Source organism: Tarenaya hassleriana, unplaced genomic scaffold, assembly GCF_000463585.1.
Source record: "Tarenaya hassleriana unplaced genomic scaffold, ASM46358v1 Cleome14, whole genome shotgun sequence".
Taxonomy (NCBI): Eukaryota; Viridiplantae; Streptophyta; class Magnoliopsida; order Brassicales; family Cleomaceae; genus Tarenaya; species Tarenaya hassleriana.
Genome location: NW_010964598.1, coordinates 3,012,339 through 3,029,854, shown reverse-complemented (window position 1 = coordinate 3,029,854; position 17,516 = coordinate 3,012,339). Strand labels below are relative to the sequence as shown.

At 40.4% G+C, this 17,516-nt stretch overlaps 5 protein-coding genes across 10 annotated transcripts; 1 reads left to right on the top strand and 4 right to left on the bottom strand.

Moving 5' to 3' along the window:
• Positions 1–1,781: 1,781 nt before the first annotated feature.
• On the bottom strand, positions 1,782–7,996 carry LOC104808318 (probable RNA-dependent RNA polymerase 5). Of its 6 annotated transcripts, none has more exons than XM_010533993.1 (19): positions 7,490–7,995; positions 7,159–7,303; positions 6,944–7,073; positions 6,623–6,697; positions 5,865–6,054; positions 5,485–5,683; positions 5,238–5,340; positions 4,986–5,129; positions 4,806–4,853; positions 4,648–4,719; positions 4,453–4,559; positions 4,193–4,341; positions 3,776–3,998; positions 3,425–3,650; positions 3,146–3,294; positions 2,849–3,011; positions 2,633–2,777; positions 2,371–2,540; positions 1,782–2,214 (listed from the first exon to the last, which is right to left on the bottom strand). In XM_010533993.1, the coding sequence occupies exons 1-19, from the start codon at positions 7,857–7,859 to the stop codon at positions 1,966–1,968; spliced, it is 3,057 nt and encodes a 1,018-aa protein (XP_010532295.1). In that variant the 5' UTR covers positions 7,860–7,995; the 3' UTR covers positions 1,782–1,965. The 6 variants fall into 6 exon arrangements, with proteins under 6 accessions (XP_010532295.1, XP_010532296.1, XP_019057511.1 ...); XM_010533994.2 differs by having other exon boundaries at positions 5,253–5,340; XM_019201966.1 differs by having other exon boundaries at positions 5,253–5,340; positions 7,159–7,300.
• A 103-nt stretch (positions 7,997–8,099) lies between these two features.
• On the bottom strand, positions 8,100–9,342 carry LOC104808393 (the record flags this gene model as incomplete). The annotated part of the gene is made up of 3 exons (XM_010534068.1): positions 8,100–8,451; positions 8,551–8,671; positions 9,148–9,342. Coding segments are annotated over 3 exons (501 nt in total), but the record flags the coding sequence as incomplete, so codon positions are not given.
• Positions 9,343–9,474: 132 nt separating this feature from the next.
• LOC104808317 (protein-lysine methyltransferase METTL21D) lies at positions 9,475–12,531 on the top strand. Its single transcript, XM_010533990.2, has 10 exons — positions 9,475–9,588; positions 10,115–10,181; positions 10,343–10,408; positions 10,613–10,706; positions 10,837–10,953; positions 11,133–11,233; positions 11,398–11,472; positions 11,548–11,640; positions 11,740–12,051; positions 12,144–12,531. The coding sequence occupies exons 1-10, from the start codon at positions 9,575–9,577 to the stop codon at positions 12,153–12,155; spliced, it is 951 nt and encodes a 316-aa protein (XP_010532292.1). The 5' UTR covers positions 9,475–9,574; the 3' UTR covers positions 12,156–12,531.
• Positions 12,532–12,624: 93 nt separating this feature from the next.
• On the bottom strand, positions 12,625–13,821 carry LOC104808392 (aspartic proteinase CDR1-like). Its single transcript, XM_010534067.1, has one exon. It carries the CDS (start codon positions 13,819–13,821, stop codon positions 12,625–12,627), a length of 1,197 nt encoding a protein of 398 aa, XP_010532369.1.
• A 508-nt stretch (positions 13,822–14,329) lies between these two features.
• LOC104808316 (lactoylglutathione lyase) lies at positions 14,330–16,998 on the bottom strand. Its single transcript, XM_010533989.1, has 8 exons — positions 16,876–16,998; positions 16,656–16,775; positions 15,892–15,953; positions 15,643–15,703; positions 15,342–15,421; positions 15,190–15,260; positions 14,858–14,947; positions 14,330–14,753 (listed from the first exon to the last, which is right to left on the bottom strand). Exons 1-8 carry the CDS (start codon positions 16,996–16,998, stop codon positions 14,665–14,667), a joined length of 696 nt encoding a protein of 231 aa, XP_010532291.1. The 3' UTR covers positions 14,330–14,664.
• Between the last annotated feature and the right edge of the window lie 518 nt (positions 16,999–17,516).

Here is a 17,516-nt window from a genome sequence, read left to right as displayed (position 1 = left end):
CCCTACTCCTTCTGCATTTGTTGATTTTCCTTTCATGATCTGTTTCCCTTTCTCTTGCCAATTGCTTTTGTCAACTGCACTGTGATACTTGTTGTAATTCTCAGTAGCTAATGATACTGTCCTGAATACAGATCCTGCATTTCCTGACCTCACATTTCTGCCTTCCCCTCTTTTCATACACGCCATACTCAGTTTACTTCCTTCAATGCTTAAAGCCACATCTACAATCTCATCCATTCCTTTAGGTCGAAATATCCGCAAAACCTCTATAATTTCTGATTTCAGTCATTTTTTAAAAGTACTTTCTATCATTTCTTCTGGAGTATGAGGAACCTGAGCTAATAGTTCTTCAAATTCACAAAGGTATTCTTCTACCGTACCTGTTTGGCGCAAGGATAGTAGTCTGTCATATGGTGATCCAATTCTTCTTCCTCCAAATCTTCTTCTCATCCTTTCCCTGACATCCTCCCAATCTTTGAATAGCTTCTTCCCATTTTGATAGTCATACCAACTCAATACATGTCCATCTATCGACATAGCTGCTAACCTCAACTTCTCTTTCTCGGTGCATTGTCCCATTGCGAAATACCTCTCAGCTCTTGTGATCCAAGCATGTACATTCACTCCTTCGAATACTGGCATTTCAATTCTTTTGAAATGCGAGCTACTGCTCCCAATAAATCGCTCCTGATGACACGATTCATTATCCGTTTCTGTCTTTGGAATCGGCTCCTTAATCTCTTGTTCCACCTCCTGTACTCGATCCTCCACAATTTGCGGCTCTGGATTGCAACTGGTACTCGGATTTGTGTCGCGAACACCTTGCGATCTCTCCTGGCTTGTTATCGGTGGCAGAATCGTCTCAGGACCAGATCCCTGACGATTCTGGATCCCATCGACCATTCGACACAGTTTCTCCAACATTTGCTCCATCGAATCGATTTTCGAACATTGTTTTTGCAGCTCATCCATTTTCGCACACTGCTTCTGTAGATCTGCCATTGTTTCTTCGATTTTCTCGCATCTGTCATGGACCGTATCCTCCAATTGCTCCCAACGTTGCGTGTTGCTCTTCGTCATGGCTCAGACTTGCTCTGATACCAATTTGTTAAGGTTCAAGTGGCTGGATCCTCCTCAAGAAGAACTGGCCAGCTTTATTGAACACCAAAACAAGGCACAATCTGGATGACTTTGATTTGAGAGAGGTCCCCACTCTCTTCCCTTTACAAGTTTCCTGTAGAATTTCGCTAACCCCTCTTCCCCAATTCTACTTCTATTTATACAATCCCCTCCTAACAGAAACTCTAACTACTAACCAATATAACGAACTACAAACAACTATACAGCTGTTACACAACTATACTAACTACCAACAAACACACAACAACCAATAGGTGCGTACCTTTGCCTGTAGAGCCCTCCTGGTGACTTAGTTGCTTCCTTCTGCTTCTGCTTCTTCAGCCTTGTTCCCTTCTGCTTCTGCCTCTTCAACCTTGTTCCCTTATGCTCCTTGAACCTTCCTCTGCCCTCTCCTGCCTCTAACATACACCCTGTAGTATCTATCACATACACAATTTAGGAACTATTCTGTAAACCACACCACTAGTTTTGGGTTTTGGTTTTTGTAGTTTTGTAAATCCAAAAAATAGAATTTTTGATTTTTTTTTATTAATTATTTCTATAAAATAGTTTTCCAAGTTTTTAAGAAAACCAAAATTATAAAAATTTGATTGTTAAATTTTTTGGTTTTTGAATTCTAAAAACTTCAAAAACCATATCCATTTAAGAAAACCAATAAATTTCATCATAAAGAAAATTGTATACATAGAAAGCTACATCACCACACACGACATTTCATAATACATATACAACGTTAAACCATTTCGACGAAAGATGATTCTGATGCGCGAAAGCTCGAGCTTATTGGCCAGCTGACACATCGGAGTAGAGAACAACATATACAACTCAAATCCGTCTATTACCCAATATATCTCTTAGGACTGCGACTGAACACAAAACAGTCTTTCCGGGAGTTCTTTCGGAGTAAAACCGAGACAGTACCGGACCTGCAACTTTCCAAGCGAACCCACAATTTGCCACCCTTTGTGTTCTGATGGCGTGGTCATAAACCAAATTGTAGATCGCAATAGCACGCGGGTAGAGTTCTTCGCGATGTTTCTCCCAGTCTTCAAACCCAGCCGAACCATAGAACTCCTGGATTACGAGAAAAAAAGAACCCGTTAAAGATGATGATCAACGCAATGGAAACATTGGCATACGGTATTAGAAAGATACGGATATGGCACTTAACCTTGTGGTATAGAGGCAGATCAGTGAGAGATTGCATACGGCAATGGAGTTTAGATTTACCTGTTTGTATCTCCTGATAATTTCATCGGCTGCTCCATTCCTGTCACTCGCGATTTTCAAATCCAAGGCCCGGCTCATCTCAGCTCTGTAGTTCTCATACCAATTTTTCAATCTCTCCGTGAGAGACTCAGGCACCTGTTCTGCTTCAAAACATGGGAGTTTCTTGATTTCTGAAAAACAAAAAACGAAGCTTCAACCATTAAAAATTCTCATGATTTCTGGCATTTTCTGATTATTAGGGGTAAAAGGAGGGGATTTATACCAGATGGCGAGATTTCCTCCGTCTTGTGAGATTTAACAAAGTCATAGATTAATCCAAGAACAGAGGTGGATCTGAAAGATTTCTCTGGGTCACGCTCCATGTAATGGGGAAACATATCGGCCCTCAATTCATTTGGGAGATCAACCTGTTTTCAATTATGATTATCAAGCGTGGAGTCCAAGTTCAGCAAATCATTGAATATGTGCAAGAACTCACCTTAGCCCCCTTTTTAGGTGCATCTAGAGCATCGTAGTATATATCGATCAACTGATGCATTGTTTTCTTCATTTCGACTTTTTCACCAGCTCTGTCATCTCCTAGAATGAGCAAGCGATCCATGATCGCAAGCCAGCTATCTGCAGCCATCCCTATGACATTGCTGAAACACCAGGAAACAACTCAACATCACAATCAGAGAGCATAAAACCACAAAGAACACTACATTGGAACAAGAAGCAATTGTAAATCTTTCTGGTATTTTGGGCTTTTCTGTGTTAAGAATCAACTACTCACAAGGAGCGAAACCTAGTCGCCAAGAACATATTAAAGAGCTCATCTTCCAACTCTTGTGAGGAAAGGTCACTTGGCCTTCTACCAGAAATGCTTTTACTTGTTGAAGACAAACTCACCCATGGTTTGCTTGCCTTGAAATATTTGAGCAACTAAGAAAGGGAATACAAAGTTGAGTTATAGGGTCAAAACTTCTTATATCTGCCAAGGATCAAAATATTGTGGAGCATAACAAATCAATGAAAACCATTATTGACAGATATAAAGAGATCCAACAACAACCTCAGGATTTCTGGATACGAAATACATATCACCATCGAAATCACCGCCTGCAATCTCATCCCCCAAAGATCTTGGACCTTTCTGAGGGAAAAATACACCGTACTTAGAATTTCCGACAAAGTCTTCCAAGGACTTTACATATGTGGCCTTCAGAATGTGTATGTCTCCGAAATGCAACCCAGGATTCCTGTAAACTAACACATCTCCCGAAATTTGACCAGTCTCACTACAAAACAATAAGCCGAAAGTAGTTAGAAGATAACAGCTAGAACTAGAGAGGAATATTCAATATCGCAAATACGAAATATTATGCATTCAAGTGAGGAGCAATAAAAAGAATCAGTAACATACAGGATGACACAGACTTCATCTTTCTCCAACATTCCAGTGGGATCAACCGTTCCCATCAGATAGTAAGATTCAGCGACAGGAAGCTTTCCAGCTTTGAGATCTTTCCTCTCTGTCTTTAATAGTATAGAAAGGTGATGCTTCAAGAATGGTTCTTCAAGGGGAATACCAGCCGTGATCATATCCACAGCATTGTAATCATCCATGTCAGCATAGTTTAAGGCAACTGAACTAAAAACATTTCCATTAGTGAAAGAAATCATCAAGATGCTCAATTTGTTTTTGTGACATTTTAAAACGTCAGAAAACATTGGAGGTTTTGTTTGCAAAATAGTATTACAGGGCAAAATTGACAGAAAAAGTTTCAAAACCGACTAAACAGCAGGAGAATTTTATTAAACATTAGTACGCTGAAAGTACCTTTAAGAGCTGCCCGAGTATCATAGAATATGGTTTTTGACTCTTCCAAAGTGTTGAGCAAAATATCCAAGAAGAAGTCATTTGGAACTTCTCCATAGCTAAGAAGTGCAATTAAATTTCGAGATAGTTTTGTTCTTTTGGGTGGGTTACTGGATGATGGAAACAACTAGATGTTAATATAATTGTCACTCCTTATCAGATAAGAACACGCAAGAAGCTTTCTTAGTATCTGAGATAACAAGTTTCCAAGAGACAGATACCTTGTACTAACTACCTCGAGAGAGTTAATGCTGCTAAAATTTGACAGGTGTGGATCTGTGTCCACCTTTATCATAGAAGGTCGAACCTGGATGGTCCTAGGAGGAAGCTGCCAGATTGAAAAGCAAAACTAGGAACTGTTTGTAAACCTGAATGTTGCAATGTGAAAGGAAAAAAAAGGATGCAAAAGTAATTACTTTTTTGTTCATCAGAAATGTTCCCTTGACAGCACAACCATTGTAAAACAGCCGGAACTGAATCAGCAGAGGCTATTAAGAAGAAAAGAACCACATGAGTTTGAGTATTAGGAAAATAGAGAATCAACCATAAACAAGGTCTGAGAACTATAGCATACTGGCTCTTGACTACAGCCTTCCTGTGCTTCAAATTCTGATACATTCCCCTTGATTCACAACGAAACAAAACAACCGTGACATGGCAGCAGAAAAGACAAAGAGCAAGCATGAGAGAAGAAGCTAAGCAAGCATGAGAGAAACTAAACAACCATCTAGCCGAGTAGAAGTGGAACAAAAACCTGAACATGTTTGCCTCTGGTACATTGCCCTTTATATATGTTCATAGGACATTTCCGAGCAAGGTCTTCAGAGATGTAGCCAGTTCCATCTGAATGTATAAAAGGTTTCCCATTCTTATCAAAAACAACATTACCATCTTGATCCTGCATTTGATGTTGGAGAAGAAAAGGTTGAAGCGGGAGATCAGGATCAGTGAACAAATAATGGTTAACATAAAAGACAAATAGAAAGGATAATTGTTGATGAACTACGGTATATAGAAATACATGGCAGTTTATGTCATCAATTCTGTCGAAGTTAATGTCAGTCAGGTCAACTTCAAGCTTCTTTGTCTTTGACAGAATTAAAGAAAACCTGAAGCACCAGCAGAGGAAGTGATCCAAGATTCGTCAGGACAGGAATTTTCAGAATATTTTACAGATGGAAAAAACAGCAAAACATCACATTCCTCTAATACAGATTATGAAGAAAGAATGTCAATTGGCTGAAGATATTAACCTTGCCATATAGTTGGCTAACGTTTGCAAATTATGCACATGCATAAAATGCATTCGAACCTCATGGACTGATTTCCTGGAAAAATTATAATCTTTTCCCCGGTCATTAAATGCTCTAGAATCTGTGCATACAAAATAACATTTAACTCCCTTTGTAGACGGATCTTTCTTCTTCTCTTCTTTGCCCCCATCTTTAAACACTGTTTACAAGAAAGTTAGAAATGTTAGGAACCGAGCTGGGAAACACAAACTAAAAATGCAGCCATTTTTTCCTAAGCACATCACTAAACATAGCAATAGATGCCCATCAACAAAAAAGAGCCATCCCCGAAACTGGACAAATTAAAGTTCATTGAGAAGATAACAAGATAAAAGGCTCACCAAAAAATTGATAGCGGCGTAAACCGATCATTATTCCATTGGTCGCAATGTGTTTGTATGTAGAATAAGAGTCACTACTGTTTATCGGCAAATCTCTCCGGCATGCAACGTCCTCAAATTTCACCATTAGAACATTCTCATCACCCAAAACCTTGTGCAAGTGTGTTGTAGTGTTCTCTAGAAAAGGACCCTAAAGATGGGAAAGCGCAAAAGAGGCAGTGGTCGGTACCACGCTACCAGCATAATAAGTCGTTATTGGAGGATGTTATCCTACAACTAGGATTTATTAACACCCTACTAAGGCACCTACTGAACCTAGTTACGAGGAGCAAACCGCAGTAAGCAAGATTAAGCAAGTGATAAACAATTGGAACTAGAAAACTGTCAGCATATGGAAACACTTCAGATGGAAGGTCAGAAGTGAAAAAGATAACATCTACATGCTTAGATCGACTTGCAAGTAAATCGCTCTAATGGCTTCCACAGAGCATACCTCTAGTCCAAACCTTTAAAAATGCATGTGTATACACAATACTAATATTATTCTGCTGAATTCCATCAAACACATTCCTTCAAAGCTTTTGTATTATCATATACAAACATCCATAACTTTCTACCATATACATGTGTGTGTGAGCATAGGAACCTATACAAACAAGGGATACGGAACCCTAGGTAAATTGATTAACTTTTGCTTCACATGGAGATTGACACAAGCAAACACGAGAAATACAAAGTATGCCATTAGCGTAACGAACCTTGAATCTACAAGTACCATCTGAAGCAACATAGCACTGATAGTAGTGAGGCTTCCCACAATCCCATTCAAGCAACTGCAACAAATGAGGCAGGGAAGCATGAGATGAATCAGTTGGTGCAATTATTGATATAAGAACTGATAAAAGATTGAATCTTGCAAGTCAAATGTCGGAATTCCACTACACTGACAAATATCCAAATCATTTCTATGGAGTATAGAAGTATAAAAGAATTTCGAGAATCCAGCATTAACTTTTCATTTCTTATCATCACTTAGAAAATTAAAGTGATAAACAACAAGCAAAACCGAACTGCCACACCATTCTACGGTCCTCTCTGCGACAGAAATGTAGGCCCAACCGGTTCCAAATTCCTGACTCATATTCAACCATTGGCAAGTCCTTCATCCTCCTGATTTCATCAGCAGTTATAACCTCCTCCAGACGTTTACTGCATACACCGAGAAGATGATTCTCAACCATATGAAATCACGTTTCAAAGAAATAAGACCGAAGTAGATGACACTGAAACGTACTCTGCAATATAGTTCAGCATGAGAAAGGCCTTCTTAAATTCGAGTTCACCCAAAGCCAACTGCTGGGAACTGAACAGAGACGCTCCATCATCTTCTCTCCTCGAGTTCTTCAGATGCCGGGTTTCAGAATCATGTGCTATTTCTGCTAAAGATTTTACCAAAAACGGCAATTCCGCGCAAAACAATTGCGCAAAATGATATCTTTTACGTGATAGCATCAAACTATTTCGCGATTATATCACTTAAAATGCCTAAAATTACTCGAGAACTCCTAACAAATGGGCAGCCCAAGAGTGATGCCAGAGTCTAAACTTGGGGAAACCAAACTAACCTTGAAAAGCCCTGCAACCAATTTTGCCGGATGAGTTCGGAGTCTTCGCCGGAGAACCGCCGGGGCTCGGCAGCGGCGATCCGAAGCCGGTGGAATTGGAAAGCAGAAAATTGATGTACCCATCGAGGGTATACTTGACCTTAGAATTATACACTTTCCTGAGTGTCTCAAGAGCTAATTCCTCAGGAATCGACGAGAGCCTCAGCCTCGTGTCCGGATTGATCGGAGGAAGCTTGTGTTTGAAGTAGATTTGCCCTAACAAGGCCTCTGCCTTGTCGGGAAGAGTGATATCAGGCCGGGAACCGCTCATCGTTTCGATTTCGTAGTAGGAATTCCCGAATTGATCTCTCTCACACAGATTCCATTCCATCAGAACTGGGTTCTTCAACTTTATAGACGACAGTGTTCTTCTGTACTGTACTGCTTCCTTTTGAATTTCTTTTTAAAAAAGGACACTTTTTTCGCGTTCGACGTTTTTGGCGGAAGAAAGGCAGTGGTGAGGTGACTTGTCTTGAATGCGTTTCCTTCGCAACGAAGCTCTTGTATTTTTTGGATATAAAAAAAACCCAGAAATTTCTAAATAAATATACTGATTTTACTAATTTCTCGTAATAATATATGAATTTTTCAGGTATAAGATAAATACATCAAATTTCGAAGTTCCCGATGATCATATGTCACGCCAATGCCATGTGGCAACGTACTAACGTGAATCTAAATCAAACAACATTGGGATTGGGCAAGATTTTACATGCATGCGTGTATAAACAGGCAAGCTTATGAATGATTGCATGGAGAAGAATTCCTTTGGAAGATTTCTCTGAGGGTCACTATTACAGGCTTAAACCCCGATCGCAGAGGAGCAACCGAGGCTACTCTCGTGTGTTGGGCGTTTCGGTTGTGTGGCCGAGTTAATGTCATCCTCAGCATTTCTCCCTCCAGAACCTGATTAGCCATTGAAGCTACAAAGTAACACATGAACCCATGCCAAATCATCTCAGACCGTTTTATATGTATCTTATGGAGTTGATTTTGGTGAAAGGAAAGAACTTTGGATTTACCTGCAGAAGGATTGGGCTTTGCGAAGGTGACGAATTCATCAGCTGAGCAACCAAAGAGGGTCGTCGCAGCTCTATCGAAACAGATCACGGATTTCACCTCGGCATCGGTTGCTATAGACATCTGCGGTATCCACGAAGAAAAGAGAATGCTCTCATCATCTAGAAACAATAACAGGAATTTCTCAGTAAGGACGAAAATGAATCCTTGTTTTCGTTTATCAGCAACAGAAAGAAACTACAAATCCTCTGAATCACATAAAGCTAGTTGGAATTCCCACTTTCACTGCTAAGATGAGTATTCCTCTGTTTTTTTTTTTTCTCCTGAGAAACAGTCTCATCACACTCATCGCAGACGGAATCATAAAATCAGAGTCTTAGCACACCAAACTAAACGAAGCCCATTTTCCAATTCAATTTTCACAGCCAAAAGCTGCGAACTTTAACTGGAAACGAACACAATCAGGGGCTCACAAGCCTCACAACAAGAGGAACTCAGCAAGATCTTCACTTTCAGAGGGAAAAAAGAAAGGTTTCCTCGAGGATTCCCTTTTCCCATACAACGACAAGCCATTAGAGTAGAATGCAAGATTTTCATACAAGGAGCCGATAGAGCAGTTTGGATTCTTTGGACTTGCAGAATGTGCAGAACAACGAAGGAGGATACGGATCACCACCACCACCATTAACATCGTCGCCGGAAAATACCCTCTCACACCGAGAACACACCCGATAACAATAATCTCCATGATCGATGGCGAGCAACGAGCAAATTACCGTTGTCGTCTCGATTTCCTAGGGCTTTTCTCGGGGGTTTCCAAAGTTTCCTCCTTTTTTTCTTGTCTCGAGAGTTCCAGAACGTTTAGATGGGCCTAAGACCCAAACTAAGAAAACCTCTAACTTAGATAGAGGGTCCTGGCAGTTTGTCAATATGCTTGCGCCGAGAAGTCGGAAGTTACTCGAGTGAAGAGAAAACCCAGAAGCCGAAAACCCTGAGAGCAACAAAAGAAATCAGAGGACGATCACAATGGATCCCGACAGGTATTTTCAGTTGATTTCTGCTTCATGTTACCTAATGTTTGCTTAATTTTCATGATACTGCAATTTCTTCTCATTCCGCTCCATGAGTTTATCAGTTTCATAACGTTTAAAGCTTATTGGGAGATGAAACCGATTCAAATTGGTCTTTTCTTTGGGATTACCATGTTAGCTAAAAGCATTATCTCCGTTGGTACTAGAAATTATCTTCTGGGTTTTTGTTAAGTTGGATCCTTTTGAAGGAAAATTACGTTTTCTCTTATACAGAGAATCGACCATAGTTTATGTGGTTCTTCCCATTCATCGTTTTTATGTCATGTATCTTCGAAATTAAAGAAAATAACTGAGATTTTCCGTCGTTTGGAACAAGTTTGCATTGTTCTCATACCAGATTTAGCTCTCGGAAAGAATTCCAAGTCCTTTTCTGGTTAATCCATGGAGTCTGCTGAATGTTCTTATCATACGTTTGCTTGACTACCTGCATCATATATGTGATAAGTCGAACAAAATTTACAACTTCACTTGTCAGGTTGAATTCTCCAAGCACCTGCACTATTACCCTTGAGGTTATGGGGCATGAACTGCATTTTGCTCAGGTATACGTTTTTTTTGGTTCCTTGAATTCCTCCATTTAAGCTTGCATTTTTTCTTACCAGTTTGATGCCGTTGTACGTGGCTTTTGGTTATTGTTCATAGCTTCAAGTTCTTTGTACTTCTTGTATTGCTGTATCATGATGGTATGAGTTTGCCATGGTAGGATCCAAATTCGAAGCATTTAGGAACCACTGTGTGGGATGCATCCATGGTGTTTGCCAAATATCTGGTATCATACCTCTCTCCCCTTTGAATCCTTCATATCTCTCTCCTGACGCCTTCCAGATTTTTTGGCTGCTAGGATTATCTTCGGTATTTGACTTCTTCATGTGTTTAATGTGGATCTCTTTGATGTCGTCACAGTTAGGTCTTCTCATCAGATTTTGTTTCCCGTTGATCGTTCTGAATTCTTGGCACTGTCAATATTTTCCAGGAGAAAAATTGCAGGAAGGGAAGATTCAATCCTTCCAAACTGAAAGGGAAACGTGTTATCGAGCTTGGAGCGGGCTGTGGTGTTGCGGGATTTGGTACGTGTATACATGTATACATACGTATCAGCTGCCTTGTGGATTTTCCTCTCTTCATATGGTTTTCTCTCTGCTTGAAATGGGAGTCTTTATTGTTTGTTTAGTCTTCAATCCTAAATGTGTTCATCAGCTATGGCAATGCTGGGATGCGATGTGATTTCAACTGATCAACGGGAGGTTTTGCCGTTGTTGAAGAGGAATGTTGAATGGAATACCTCCAGAATCGTGCAGACGAATTCCACTTCAGGTTCGTACTGACTTACACTGTCTACTTGAAATAATCATTGTTTTCTCTGGTTCTTAGCTCTGCTTGATCCTGTTACATCTAGACCTACCATGACTTGATTCGATATATTAACAAGCAATAAAATGGCAGATCCTCTTTCTTTTGTGCATATTACGAGGAAGTTTTTTCTTTCTTTGTAGAATCTTTTGGGTCACTCGAGGTTGCAGAGTTGGACTGGGGGAACGAGGTTCATATAAAGGCAGTTGAGCCACCGTTTGACTACATCATTGGTACCGATGTTGTAAGTAAATTGGATTTATTGACTATTTTTTCTGTATTCTATCGTCTTTGTCGTAGAAGCTTAGATCCATCTCTTTAGCAAAAAGCCTTTTATATTCCAGCCATTCATTATGATGTAATAGTTTCCTCAAGGGAGTCAGTGACACTGCTGTATTTAATTTGAAGGTATATGCCGAACAGCTCTTGGAACCTCTTCTGCGTACGATAATTGGGCTGTCAGGGCCAAAGACAACGGTTATGGTATGGTAATTTCCTTGGAGTTCATTAATTATGCTGTAATAACAAGATGGCTCAACATTGTTTGCTCTGTTTTAGTTGGGATATGAGATACGTTCGACCAGTATTCATGAGAAAATGCTTCAGATATGGAAAGACAATTTCGAAGTCAAAATCATACCGAGATCCAAGGTAAAACATTATACACAGCTTGGTTCTAATCTGTGACACTGCAGGAAGCAATATTTCTGATCAAAATTTGCAACATGCGTGATGGATATAAACGTATAGATGGATGGTAAATACCAAGACCCGAGCATTCACCTTTACATCATGGGGCAAAAATCATCTGCTGGTTGCTCGGGAACCGTGGGTTTAGCATGTAGCCATGAAGAGGTTGATACAAGCGAAACAAAAGAAGAGAAAGTTGATAATGCCGGAAGCAATGATATGGAAAACGAGGGAGAGGCCAGAGCTGTTGTTCGGCTCAAGGAAGATAGCATATTAATGAAATTACGAGAGGGAAAGCTTAGTGATTGGGAGACGAGAAGGTACGGTACAATAGCAGCACAGCTTCTCCGAGACGTAAAGATAGATTTACAGGTACGATTTGCATGTAATCTCTCTCTTTTTTTTTTATGTAAGCCTCTTCTAGATTCCAACTCCAGTCCACTTTTTTCGGGTTTTGTTCGTAGGTCAAGAAATGACTTCCAAGAGTCACTCTTTTGTAAATGTAGCCTCAGAGTTGCACTCAAGATCACACAAGATCAAGAACATCACATGCTGTCTTGTGTTATGTTGACGTGTCTCATGGTAATGTTCTTGTGATGTTATGTTGCATTTCGAACGAGAGAAGATATCGGGTTCGGTCATGGATTGGTTCTTGAACTTCCGACACGTTGAAAGAAACCGAATCTTGGTACTCATCTCAAGTACAGCCGTTTTGTTTGTTTCTCCTCCACTGGTGAACAGTACTTATCTGTACCTTCTTCTAGAAGGTTTTCTGGTTCTGATTGTTCGAGAAAAATGGGAGTTCCCGAGTTCGTGGAGCTTCCGAAGAGCCTTGACGTCTTTGTTCAGACATTTTAGACTGTTTTATATTATAATCTCTGATTATTTCTGGATGGAACAAAAGGCATAATTAAGCTAACAATCCTCAAACAACTATTGATTAAATCAATGCCAGAGAGAAGAGCAGTTGGTGGGTTTAAAGGAGATAATCTCTGAGACGATGTCATAACCAATCAAGAAATTAGACTGAGCTTGGTAGCCGAGTAGGGGAGGAAGCCCCTTTAGGATCGGGACGAACTTTAAGCAAACCACCCCATGACCTACGTCATCGTACGTGTTTGATCGTTCCATAACGAGATCCGCACCAGCGAAATGCATCGTTATTACCGGAAAATCCTCGAGATTGCACGGCGAGTAACAATTGTCCTGGGGATTGGCTCCTTTCGCTTTCATCGCAGTTGTCACGACTTCCTTGACACGCAAGAAATAGTCCTCCGCCAGCATCAGATTTGTCGTTCCCGAGTCTATGACGATATTCCCGTCCTTTGAACCCATCGAGGTTCCCGAGGTCTCGACCCGTGCATCGTCCACGCTCACTGCCTCTAGGTTGAGGTAGTAGAAGCTCGGATTAGACATCTTTCGCAAAAGCAATGTGGACACAGTACCGCCACCCGAAACAATAGCGTTTGCTCCGAAGTTGATCTTGCTTGTCTTGGCGCCGAAACAGTAGGAGAAGAGACCTTGGATTCTATCTCCCATCTGAGAGACGAGGGAAAACGGTCCCCAGCCGAGTCCGATGACGCCTGTCACGCCATGGCTAAAACCGGAGTTGTTTCGACCGCAGCCGAAGAGGGTTCCGATTAGAGAAAACTGCGAGCCAGAGGTCAGACCGAGGGTGACCGTGTCGAACCCAACTGACCCAAAAGAGAAGCCTTTGCCATAAACCAGCCTATAAGGGCAGACACTATTCTTGCCGTCACAGTGGGTGTCTCTGTTAATGGTTCTGCACTGACTTGCGCTGCAAGTAAGGTCTTGGTAGGTGGAGGAAGAGAGAGGGTTAAACATTGGAGAATCTTGTGGGATACAGTTATTAGGACAAGGCAAACATTGCGTCCAGGTAAGATCGCTCCCCGTGTCTGCAAGTCCCATGAACTCCAATGGCGGTGTCCCGATCTTTATTTTCATCAGATACCCGCCCAAGTGGTTGGATACTGTGTCGGAATACGGAGACCGAGTAGGACGAGAGCGCGGGGGATCATGGCGGATCAATTCGGCTGTGATTCCGCCTTGAGGGGCAGAAGCAGCGACCGAGAAAAAGACAAGAAGCATTGCAGCTAAAACACATAACGAAAGAGACGCCATTGTTACTGACTATGTTGTTGATGCAAAGGCTTTGCTTGTATATATACACACAAGGAGAATCAAAGAAATCAAGCAAGCAGATAAGGCGACACCTACTCAAGGAAACAAATCAATTATATAAGGAGATTTTATGATGTAATGTTATCCAACGGATTCTTGCTGATTAATATCCTTGTTGAATCTAACATCAGTTTCTGAAAAATGAGAGATATCCTTAGATTTTTTTTTTTTTGGTATAAGAGATATCCTTAGATTTAGCACAAGATAACATCACATTCCATGTTTCTTTATTCATCACGACAGACTCACGTTGAAGAAAGAGCATAAAACACTGGTCGGTGTTACGGTCCCGGGTTATGGATCTCGTTATGGGTCGGGGCGGTAGGAATTCGATGGGTGTTTGGATGATTTGGCTAGGATTTTTCTTCTTACGATCTATGATTGCTGTAATTTAGGCTCACGAGAGGGAACCTAATAACCTCTTGAGACTAAGTGCTCAAAGACTGAATTGGATTTTCAAGATGTCTCCTTCCATTTCCTTCTTAGCATTTAAAAGTACACAAACGTAAGGGAAATAACTTCTCCTAATAACAAGGAAATAAAACTACCCAAGTGTTTTCACACTACCGAGAAACAAACTACAAAGCTGGAATAAAAATACAGAACATACGAAATAAAAATAAACTTCTTGCCAGCTCACTTCTTAGCTATCATCTTTAGAGATCTTTTCAATCCATGAGTGAACCGCTTGTAAACCTTCAGTGGTTTGGTAACAGTCGGACACGGGGAAATGGATCGAGACTTTTCATGGATGACTCGGGTGTTACCCTTCTCAAGCTGCATTCACGCCGTTTTCCCGATAGTGTTGAGATCGAAGATTTCTATCCAGTAGCCATCGGGGTCCTTGATGAACGCTATGTCCTTCATTTTTCCTGCAACATTTCAGGAAAAAGGGGGGGGGGGAGTTGAGAATTTCGTCTGCGATATGAAATGATTCAAACTTTTCGATTAGATTGAGTCGATTTGGTGATAACACCGTCGTTCGGTCTCTTCACAAACTCCACTCCAAGTTTTTCGAATCTTTCGCACGCCTTGTGAACATCATCAACCGTAACCCCGATGTGCCCTGCAAGAGAAAAGTCAGTCCTTGCGTTGAGATAATACGTCGGAGATTGTAAGAACTCGGGACTTGTTTCCGTGAATATATAGATCATAGTATCTTTTGATCTTTACCCCATTACGCTTATACTATTCTAAAAATCTTCGATCCTTCCAAATCAAGATTGGATTCCATGGAACCAGTATATAATAGTTAACATATAAAAATTACCCAATTAATCGTGAATATGTAAAGAAAAGAGTTATTACCAAAACCACGAGGCTCGCTGTTCCCATTGTGATACCCTTTAAACTCTGGATCACTCTCGGTACCCCAATTGCTGAAAGAAAGATTCATATTGAAGGCAGGTTTGATGGGCAAAAAACGAAAAGCATAATAGACAGTAGTTTCTTGTTCTTACTGCGTAAGTTCAATAGTAGCGGGTCTACCGAATGTCCAGACTGTTTTCTCAACTGGATCAGTTGGAGCATATGAAGTATCCTGTACCAGCATCAAATGTTTTTGTTCTTTACTTTCAACCGAATCATCTATATGACAAAAATTCCATGCAAAATCTCCAAGATCGCGAGAATTTGTTGGAAACAAGATCAAAAGTTGAATGCTTGAATCATGATATTAGGGTCCAAACCCCAAAATGAAGTTTTCTTTCCTAATAAATAGTCAAATGATGAAATGGAGAGGATTAGGTAACCCGGTTTTACCTCATACCCCATGAAGTACAAGCTAAACTTCATCTCGGGGAAGTCCAGCCTCTTCAGTAATCTGAAAATAATAAAGCAAAACATAACAATGGCTGACCTAGAGGGATTTATTTTTACAATAACTAAAATTACTAATTATCAGAAAAGCAAAACCGAGTTTTATGATTTGAAACTTAAAGTGAAAACTATTCAAGTGTTGGGTTGGATTTCAACCCCCCACCCCCAGAAAAGAAGTGAGAGAGAACTTACGACATTCCCAGTATGCGCGAGTAAAAGTCAAGACTAACTTCGGGGTCCTTGATCCGAAACATCTAGAAGTTAAGACAGACAAGAAAATGAAGCTCAGTCAGCTGTCTCGATAGAAAGAAAACAAGAACGAATTTCAACAACAAACCGAATAAGGAAACCAGTGTAAGGTCAAGACGTAGGACTTAATTCAATTTTCTTCTGCATCAACCCATGTTATTTCCAGTGGTCTGACTGCTATCCGAACCAAAACGACTTGATGGAAACAATAGGTTTTTCCACAGATTATCAACATGAATATAACATGTTGAGATCGAGAACTTCATTTAAACTCGAAGAGAACTTATCCAATACTAACAAACAGAGCATCGGGTTGGGTCGACATTATTACAGAAAATGTAAAAATTGAAGGCGAACATCCAACCGCTCAATTTGAATTCAACTTAGCAATGTTGGTTTCAATATCTCTATCAGACATGTAAGAACCCTAGCTAGGCACAGACGCAGACATTCCAACATACATATCACATGACTCACTCTTGAGTTCAAATAACATTTTAGATTTTTTCCAAACGGACATAGACACTCACTTGACACACAAATGCCTGCATAAGGACATACGAGATGCCCTTTTCGAGCTCAACAAGGAATGATGATTTCCAAACAATAATCTCCCTGAAATATCTTGTACATACACGCACACACATACACACGCTTAAATACGCGCACACGCCAAAAGAATCTCGATTCAAAGCGAGAAATATTACAGTCTGCTGCATGATATATCCTTTTGTAGCCTCGTCACGAGTCACAGAGAGACCGGGATTGTTCGCCGGCGATTCCTTCGACTCCGACGCCATCGAGAACACCCGAAACTGATGAAATTTCTGCAAAATCGAATAGACCCAGTTCATAAAACGAAGAAACTCAATCGATTAAACGGTTTCCGACGAATGGGTTACAGTATCTCCGCTGAAAAAACAAAACCTTTGGCTTCTGGGTTCTGTTGAAGAAGCAGGTGATGGGGGAAAACTGGGTAGAATAGGGGTTAACGAGACGAATTAAAGGAGAAATTCTAGAAATTGCGCTTGCTGCAGAACACGGACCCATCAATCATGGAAGTTTTATTTTTAGAGAATGGTATTATATGTGGAGAACCGAGAATTTTCTGTAACCGAACCGAATCGAATTTTGAAAAATCCCAAAAAACCAATTTTTTTTTAAAAAATCTATATTTTTTTTAATAAAAACCAGAACTGAACCGAACCGGTAACTAAACTGAATCAAACCGAATATAATATAAAAACCGATTGATATCTATTTTTGTAAAACTGAAAAAAGTAAACCGATATATTTCCGTCTCAAACCTAGTGATGTAAAACGGGCTGACTCGGACCGGCCCGAACCGGCTCGTCTCGAGCCAGCTCATTTTTTGCTCAGCCCGTTCGACCCGTTTTTTTACGAGCTAGAAAAACTCTGACCCAGACCAAATTGTCCGAGCTCCGAGCCGGCTCGCGAGCCAACCCGTTTTTATCTAATTATTCGATTTTTTTTAAAAATTACATGAAAATTAATCATTTAAAGTCTACGTAACAATATTTTGAAGTCATGCAATATAACATAAAATA